Source organism: Tupaia chinensis, unplaced genomic scaffold (assembly GCF_000334495.1).
Source record: "Tupaia chinensis unplaced genomic scaffold, TupChi_1.0 Scaffold000101_1, whole genome shotgun sequence".
Lineage (NCBI taxonomy): Eukaryota > Metazoa > Chordata > Mammalia > Scandentia > Tupaiidae > Tupaia > Tupaia belangeri.
In genome coordinates, this window is record NW_006159565.1 from 4,661,633 (window position 1) to 4,671,106 (window position 9,474).

Sequence of the window (9,474 nt, forward strand, 5' to 3'; positions counted from 1 at the left end):
AGTGGTGACACAACTGTACCAACAAAACTAGAAAGGGTCTGGATTCGCATCTCAGGACCTCCCTAAGTAGACCAGGCATGCACATGTGCACACAGTGATCTAGGCTGACAGAGGCTGGGGGTGGACCCGGTAGCTTAAAAAATCATGCCAGATGCATGAGCATACATGTGTGCCCCAAATCCCAAGAACTAAATGAAAGAGAAGGGGTTGTGATGTGGCCATCCTCCCCGGGGAGGGGGAATGCTTTCTCACTTGCCATCCCTGTCTCTGTCTGTCCCCAATGAGTGCACACACTCTACGTTAAAAATTAAAAAAAAAAAAACTCAATTATGAAGATTTTTGTTAGTATAGTACAAGCATTTTAATTACATGTAAACAAAGAAAAACTCATGACTATATGGAAAGGATTGCATTACTAATACACAGTTAAAGCAGATTTCCAGTTAAACATAGAAAACTCATGGGCCCATCAGAACCACGACTAGTGTCCCATCATCAGATTTTTTTCATACATCTCTCTTGACTAGAGGAATTTGGAAGGGAAGAGGAAATTCAAAGTTGAAACATAAGTAGAGAGAATAATCCACAGACATTTTTTTTTTTTTTTTTTGCTGTTTCATTTGATGACTTGAAGCTTCAATAGCATCCAATGTGGGAACACACAAAGGAGAAATTATTCCACTAAAAATATTTCCATAAACTGTCCTCCCCCAACTATATGCACACATACTTAAGCTAACATTTGGGGAGAAGTAAATTGATCAATTAGAAGGCAAAGTTATTTAATCAAAGTGATTTGTAAGCCTTTTAAAGAGAAGTCTGGGGACAACCAGATGGCATAAAGTTTACGTTGCTGGACTCCAACATAGTCAACCACAGTTCGAGTCCCAGACCCTGGCTTAAACTCATGTTGGGTACGTGTGCATGCCTGTCTAAAATGCCAAGAGGAAAATAGCAGAGAAGGGATTGTAGCATGGCCATCCCTTTTGGGGAGTGATTTCTTGCTTTCCATCTCTCTCTCTCTCTCTCTCCAGCAAACACAAGTACCTTATAACGAAAATCTTTCTAAAAAAAAAAAGAGAGAGAGAGAGAGAGAGAGAGCAAAATCTGGAGACATAGTCTAAGTACCTATGGATCTAAAAAGCTTTTTTTTTTCTCCCGTAGTCATTAAATACTAAAACTAACAATGATTCTATTAATAGCATACTCCTTGATTATACAGCCCCTTCAGATAGATTGTTAATACTCCAATTGACCAGAAAAATTAGGCGAAAACATCAAGTCTACAGGAAAAAGCTACGACCCACCAAGTTTACATCCAAGGTGTCATCAGCTTGCAAGAATTATTATTCAGAAGTAACTACAAAGAAACCATCTTCTTTATACACCCCAAAGTTAGAGAAGTTCCTCCAAACTGAAGAATAATTCTCTCAGAATAACTTCCTCATATGGATTTCAGTTTACCCATTCAAGCCAACTATCACCGCCCTAGTTTGTGGCAAGACCAAGTGAGCAGAAAAGACTGAGTTAAAATCCTCTTTGATCTGACACCTGAAACCCCATGCCCTGCCCTCCTGTAAGGTAACAAGCCCTGGAGCCAAAGTTTGAAATGAAATGCATGTATTTTTCGGTTATGTTTTCTTTTATCTTTTGATATTTCCTTTCTGTCTGAAGTTTTGATGAATTTCTTACTCACAGAAGAAGTCAATATCCTGAAAAAAAAAAAAAAAAAAACAAGAACGAAAACAAAAATGATTGAATGAGCAGGCTGGGCCAGAAAACAGATGTAGGTTTTTACTTAAAATCATATTTAATCAAAGAAAAATCTGTATTTAAAATAAGCAAAGGTTGAACCCCAAAGAGTATGAAATAATTATTACTTTAAGTCAAAAGTGACTTTAAATGAAGGCCTTCAAACTTTTCATTTATGTTCATTTGACAGATGTGAGCATAATACTCAGAAGCAATGACAGGTGAGTCTCATTTGTGCAGCTTGGGCAATGTGTAAAGCACAGCAATTAGCTCCCGGAGAATCACTTCAAAACAACCACTTTGCAAAGTAGCTCCAAAAGGATCTTTTATTTCTATCCTGAGTTTTTCAGGATGCCAGGGCATTAGAAAGAGTATAATTTTATTTCATACATAACTGTCACAAAAATACAGCATGCAAAGGTTTTTCTAGAATGGTTCTATTTTACTAAAAGCCAGTGCAAATCTTTTCCCAGCGGGTCTTTAATAAATAAGTGCAAATCATCAACAAGAGTCAGTTAATAGTATTTAGGTTTCCTTCTTTGGGGTATGGACTCCCTTCCAAGATAACTTGCTTCTGAAACAAAGGGAGTACTATGCTGTATAATTCAAATTTGCTAAGAGGGTAGATTTTGAAAACACACACACACACACAAAGATGACTGTGTGAGGTGATGAATCTGCTGACTAGCTTGAGCGTGAGGATCATTCACAATGTACATGAATATCAAACACTGAGTTGTACACATTAAATATGTAACATTTCTTTCTATTTGTTAGCTATATCTCAATAAAACCAAAAAAAGTTTGAAAAGAGAAAAAAAATAGTTGAAACATAGAGAAGTAAACTAAAATGAAAGGGGATTGTGTGGAAAAAGGGTACAAGTCTTTCAACATTGACAGTAGATGTAAGTCCTCCTCCCAAACTTCACTATCTCAGAAAAGTGGCCAATGGAAGTTGGATGCTCTGTTCCATACATCTTTTAAGTTGCACGACACCATTGGTTTTTGTTTGTTTTGTTTTTGTTTTAATAAAAGAGGGCTTGTGGAAGGATGAGGGGGAGAGAGAGGTTTCTGATGCCTTTGCCATCTTCTATCCCAGCCTCCCAGTTAAATAGAATTACATGCACAAGCTACCATGCTCAGTTTGTTCAGATTGACCTGTGATCTGAACCTGGGTCTCATATGTGGCTCCAGCCTTACACAGTGGTGCCTTACCCTTTTGGCCACTGTGCTGGGCCATGATGCATTTTTTAAGACCAGCCTATATTAGCCCAGGACCTGAGTCCTCATTTGGTCACCTCTGGGATGCTTACCGTGGTGGGAACTTCCTTGGTGGCTTCTCGGTACACACGTTGCTCCTTGACCAAGTTGCTGGGGAAATAACCCACGATTCCCATCTCATCCTGGTGATCACCATACACCTGAGTGTCCAGAGAAGTAGCCGTCAAGGGGAAGCTTATGAGAGAGTCTCTTGAGAAGCCCTCAGGCATCTTCTTGTTTGATCATGACCACCGGTGCCTCCCTTCACTCCAGGGCACTCAGAGACAAATCTGATTTCCTTCCAGCAGCTAACATAACCCACGAGATTGTATCTCTGCCCCAGTGGCTCACTATTTTAGCATTGCTTTATCTCACACAATCTGGTGAGCTACCTGAAATATTTTTGGAATCCATAAATAAGAAAGCCAATCTTTTTTTTTTTTAAGTAAATAGACACTTTTCACATTTTCTTTCTTCTTTCTTTTTAAAAATTTGCCAGAGAGCACGTGCGCTGGCTGGAGGGAGACAGAGAGAGCAGGAAAGTGAGAAAGCACCCCCCACAGGAAATGATCCCACTGTAATCCCTTCTCCATTTCTCCCTCCTTTCAGGATCTTGGGCGTGCATGCACATGTGCCCAGAGTGTTTCACAAGCCACAGGGTCTGGAAGATGAACGCACAGTTGGCCATATGGGATGCAGTTGTCCTCACCACCATGCACCAGCGGGCCTGACGCTTGTATTTTAAAGGATGCGTGTTTCTTAGTTTGTAACAATTCAAATGAACAATCCTTTGGATTAATTTAAATGTAATGTTTTATGCTTTAGAACCTATCTTTGGAGCTGCAGATGAGGACAGTAAATCAACCCAACTTCATCTCTCCCTAAGGCCTCAATCTTAGTGTGTTTTTGTTGTTGTTGTTTAAGTTTTTAAATTTTTTAATTAGAGTTAAAGAGACAGGGTGAGAAAGATAAGCACCTTCAACAGGATCTCATGAGGCTGTCTCCCCCTGGTCTCCCAGCCAGCCAGGACCATGGACACATGTGATTGGCATGTGCTGGCTGACCTGGGAACTGAACCTGTGATCTTCTGTAGGGATCCAGCCTAGTATGAGTAGTGTGTTATACTACTGGCCCCTTGTATGTATAATGGAAGAAAGTAGATTTTTCAGAATTAAAGAGGATGCTAGAGCTTCCTAGAAGAATATGGAAACTTAGACTGACTGCCAATGCACATGCCTTTGACTTGGCAAATCTTAGTTAGGCATTTTAAAATAAGAGTTAAACTCTCTGGGATGTTCATGACCTGACCTGTTTGACCTTTCTCTTTTCTTGCCAAAACATCATGTTAACCTACATTTGTTTTTGCTTTGTAATTACCTTTGTTTCTTTAAAATGCAAATATACTTGGATTTTTACATTTATATCCATTTATATCTATAATCTATACATTGTTATTTTTAAAAGAATTATTATATTTATTATTATCATTATTATTATTTGACCAAACAAAGAGCAAGAAAGCAAGCCACCAGCTCTGGGACTCAAACCACAGTCAGCCTTGTGAGAGCCCAGAATCTTAACCACCATGCTACCTACCAGTCCCTCTACATTGTTCTTGACACCTACTTTTAAACATTAAAATGCTTGTGGAAGAAAGGTAACAAAATAAAAAGTTAGGAGCCTCATAGATGAAGATGTGTATATACTTTTAAGAATCTCATCTTACACTGCCAGCCCAAAATTCTCCAGCTTCGTTTTCTTTTACCAGCTTTGAATAAACATAGATCTGCTGTCCTTTTTTCACATTAATGAATCTACAGTCCGGAGCATTGTAATCTTCTTCAGCTCTAGCCAGAGAAATAGTATCTGGAAAAAAAAAAAGTTGAAATGACTACATTTTAGGCTCCTGCATTTACAACAATAAAAAAGCAAAGTACATTAGAAAATGTAGGAATCAACATGATGGGATTCCTGCCGGTTTACAGTTGTGCCTTTCAAGGAGAGTCAGAGAGGAAGATGTGAAAGCCGCAACAGTCTTAACCAGTGACTTCTCCACGGGAAGGCAGGAGACACAACGCTAATAACCTTCACCTTGGAGAAGATTCATTCCAAAGTACAATTGCATCTTATGCTGTTAATGAATATTTTTTCAATATACACTAGAAAGATCATGAAAAGCATTTTAAAAAGTCCTTACACACGCACTCGTCATCTGCACAGAGTTTCTTGGAAGCAAGTCTGTCCATAAATATTCCATGCGTGGCACAGACGGCTGCAAGGCTGGGGAGGAAAAACAACCATATTCTTGCCATGTTTTTTTGTTCTTTTGGCTGGCACCCTTTACTGGAAGTCGGGTGTGACCGCCGTGCTTTCTGTCTTTTATGTGAAAGCCAGACCTCTGGGTAAATAATCCCAGCCAATGGGAAAGGTCTACCCTCCTCTCCTTTCCTAACAGGATACTGGGCTCCAGGGGTGAGTTAGCATCTGATTGTCCAAAGAGATCAAACTCGATGATTTTTTTTTTAAACACACAGATGATATCCAAAATGGTCCACCATTGCTAAGGCCACTTCAGCTGTGGTTTATTGCATCAATCAGCAGGACATTGTTGAGAAGTTTCGGAGAATTTTAAACCAGTTTTTAGTTTTAAGCTCAACTCTCATATTCTCTTGGTTTAGCAAAAATGTGCTAATCTGTTAACTATGTGAAATCCCTATTTTTAGTACAGATAATTTTGATTTAGACAAACCCCATTCATAGAAGTCTGAATTTATATAATAGACAAATAAGGGATTCCTTTTTTCATAGAGAGGTTACTTTTATTTCATTTTATTTTGCTATAGGGTGTGTACACTCGCTAGAGACAGAGAGACAGAAAGTGAGACGTCACCCCAAGGGGAAATGGCCACTCCACAGTCATTTCTTCTCCAGTCTCCTCTCAGGATTTTGGGCACACATACACACATGCCCACCTTGAGTTTTAAGCCTCCAGGCCCAGGATTCAAACCATAATTGGCCATGGGGGAGTTCAGTGATATAACCATTAAGCCATCTGCTGGTCCCAGGGATTCTTATGTTTACAAATCCTTCATGATAGGATTTTTGGAAGTCAGGTCTATCCTGAGCCAGAAATGGATTCTTTTTTTTTTTTTTTTTTTGCCTTTAAGGTTGTTGGGTTTTTTGTTTGTTTTGTTCTTTTGTTTGTTTTTGTTTTTGTTTTTGTTTTTCCCATAAAGCACATGTGCTTGCTGGAGAGGAGAGAGACAGTGAGAAAGAAAGTGAGAAATCACCATTTAGGGAGGACAGCCATTTAGCAATCCCTTCTCCATTCTCTTCCTGGGATTTTGTGCACACACAAGCACCTGGTATGATTTTCAATCTGCCAGATCTGTTATTCGAACTGCAATTGGCCATCTGGGAGTCCAGCACCTTAACCATTATGCCACCTGCTGACCTCCCAGAGGCGGATTCTAACACGCTGGTTGACATCATGTATAGATGGCTGCAATTGGGAAAGGAAGAAATAGGTGGGCTGGGGAAAAATGTGGCAATCATTTCCTACCTCCTCTCCCTAAGAGGAGACTTTTGAAATTCAGTCTCAGAATGCTCATGGGTTATAGATGGTAGAGAAGGGAGTGAAAGTAAGAGATTTACGTTACACACCCCCCTTCCCTGCTTCTGGATAGCTTTCACATGTAGAGGGGCATTGCTAAAAGTCAGCCAAAGTGGAAGCACTGGTATCTAATACCACCTATTCAACAAAAAATTACTGAGTACCTACTACCTGCCAAGCACCGTTTTAGGTATTAGAGCTATAACAGTAAATTTTCAAAAGACCCTGGCCTCAAGAGTTTATTTCTATTAGGAGAGAAAGACAAGCTGTTGCTTTTTATAGTGTCTTTGGGACTGGAATCGCTCTTCTTTTATTTTATTTTATTTTATTTTATACATTCAATCAGTATATATCTCTTAATTTGTAAAATGAATTTACCCAACATGAATATACTTCATGCCAGTTCAGTTCAGGATACTATACATGTTATCATAAACAGATAATAATCTATTTGTGTGTCTCATAATTGTCCTGCCTCTTTATTTTTATCCTTAATTTCTTTCCTCATACTCTCCACTTTCTCCCACCCTCTTTCCACACTGCCTTCAGTATCCCTAACCATTTTCCATGCTTTTATATCCTCTAGTTTTTCAGTTTCCACCATAACATGCAGAAAGTGGATTTATGTTAAGTAGAGACATACAATGTCTCCCTTTCATAGCCTGGCTTGCTTCACTTAGCAGTAAATCTTCTATATTTTTCTATCAAATGCCAGTATATCATTTTTTATGGCTGAGTGGTATTCCATAGAGTATATATACTATACTTTTTCAATCAATTCATCTGTTCATGGACATTTGGGTTGGTTCCATGTCTTAGCAATTGGGAATAATGCTGCAATAAACATAGATGTGCAACCATTTTTCTAACTGAGCATTCTCCTATAATTTGAGTAATCACCCAGGAGTGGATTTGCTGGATCATTTGATAGTTCTATTTGTAGATCTTTGAGGAAGCTCAGAATTGTTCTCCATGGTGCCTGGACCAATTTACATTCCCACCAACAGTGTAGGAGAGTTCCGCTTTCACCAGCTCTTAGCATTTTTTTTAATCATTGCCATTTTGACTGGGGTCAGGTGGTATCTCATGGTTTTGATCTGTATCTCCGTCGGGGGTGCTTGGTTTTTTTTTTTTTTTTTTTGGAGGGGTTTTTGCTATAGGGTGTGTGCTCTCGTCAGAAAGACAGAAAGAGACAGAGAGATAGAAAGCAAAAAATCATCCCCAGGGGGGATGGCCACACCGCAATCCCTTCTCCTCCATTCTCCTCTTGGGATCTTGGGCATGCATGCACACACGCCTGGCGTGAGTTTCAAGCCACCAGGTCCGGGACGCAAACCACAGTCGACTACATGGGAGTCCAGCGACATAGACATTATGCTAACTGCTGGTCCCAGTGAGCATTTTTTTTTTATATACTTTTTGGCTGATCATATATCTCTCTTAGAGATTTGTTCAGTTCATTTTCCCATCTTTTAATTGGGTTGATCATTATCTTTTTCAGGTGAGCCACTTGAGTCCCCTGTGTATTCTGGTTATCAGTCCCTTATCTGAGGCATAGTTTACAAAAACATTCTCCCCTCCTGAGAGTTGTCGATTCATACTAATTACTATGTCTTTTGCTGTACAGAAATTTCTTAAGCTGATTTTAAGAAATTTAAGAAAAGAAGGTTCAGGGACTAGCAGTTGGCGTAATGGCTATGTTGCTAGACTCCCATGTAGTCAACAGTGGTTTGAGTCCCAGACCCGGTGGCATAAACTCATGCCAGGCGTGTGTGCATGTGTGCCCAGGATCTCGAGAGGAGAATGGAGGAGGAGGGATTATGGCATGGCCATCCCCCCTGGAGGGTGACTTCCCGCTTTCTGTCTCTGTCTCTCTCTGTCTTTCTAGCAAGCACACACACCTATAGCAAAAGCCGCTCAAAAAAAAAAAAGAAAAAGAAAAAAAAGGAAGAAAGAAAGAAAGAAAGAAAGAAAGAAAGAAAGAAAGAAAGAAAGAAAAGAAAAAAGAAAAAAGAAGAGAAAAGAAAAGAAAAGAAAAGAAAAGAAAAGAAAAAAAAGAAAAGAAAAGAGAAAAAGAAAAAGAAAGAAAGAAGGTTCATCTTTCTACAGTTGGATACCCAGTTTTTCCAGCACCATTCAGAAAGAGCTTTTCTTTTCCCACCGGGTCGACTGGTACCCTTTGTCAAAAATCAGTTGGCTGTATGTTTTGGGATTTATTTCTGGGGTCTCTATTCTGTTCCATTGGTCCACATGTCTGTTTTTTTGCCAGTACCATGCTGTTTTGACCATTGTAGTACTTATATTGTAATATATTTTGGGATCCAAGAGTGACATACCTCCTACTCCACTCTTCTTGCACAGAATTGCTTTGGCAATATGGAGTCTTTTATGATTCCAGACAAATTCTATGATAGATTTTCCTAACTCTGTGAAGAATGTCTCTGGTGTTTTGATTGGGGTTGCATTAAATATGTAAATTATTTCTGGTAGAATTGTCATTTTGATTATATTAATGGGATGTCCTTCTACTATTTTTGTGTCTTTTTTTTTTTTTTAGGCTTTCATACTTTTTCTTTTAGAGGTATTTGACTTCTTTGGTTAGATTTGTTCCTAGGTATCTTACACTTTTCTGTGGCTGTGGTAAATGGAATTACTTTCTTCAGTCTACCTCAGTCTATTCATTGTTCGTATATAGAAATGCTATAGATTTTTGTATGTTGATTTTGTATCCTAATACTTTACTGTATTCATTTATTGCTTTCAGAAGTTTTTTTCGTGGATACCTTTGGGTCTTCCATGTGCACAGTCATGTCATCTGCAAATAGAGATCATTTCACCTCTTCTTTCCC

At 39.0% G+C, this 9,474-nt stretch overlaps 1 protein-coding gene and 1 pseudogene across 1 annotated transcript; one reads left to right on the top strand and one right to left on the bottom strand.

Moving 5' to 3' along the window:
* Nucleotides 1-1,425, top strand: part of LOC102483316 (THUMP domain-containing protein 3-like) — a 131,412-nt pseudogene extending 129,987 nt beyond the window's left edge.
* A 263-nt stretch (nucleotides 1,426-1,688) lies between these two features.
* OTOR (otoraplin) lies at nucleotides 1,689-5,325 on the bottom strand. The gene is made up of 4 exons (XM_006143649.1): nucleotides 5,210-5,325; nucleotides 4,739-4,878; nucleotides 3,066-3,173; nucleotides 1,689-1,712 (listed from the first exon to the last, which is right to left on the bottom strand). Exons 1-4 carry the CDS (start codon nucleotides 5,322-5,324, stop codon nucleotides 1,689-1,691), a joined length of 387 nt encoding a protein of 128 aa, XP_006143711.1. The 5' UTR covers nucleotide 5,325.
* Between the last annotated feature and the right edge of the window lie 4,149 nt (nucleotides 5,326-9,474).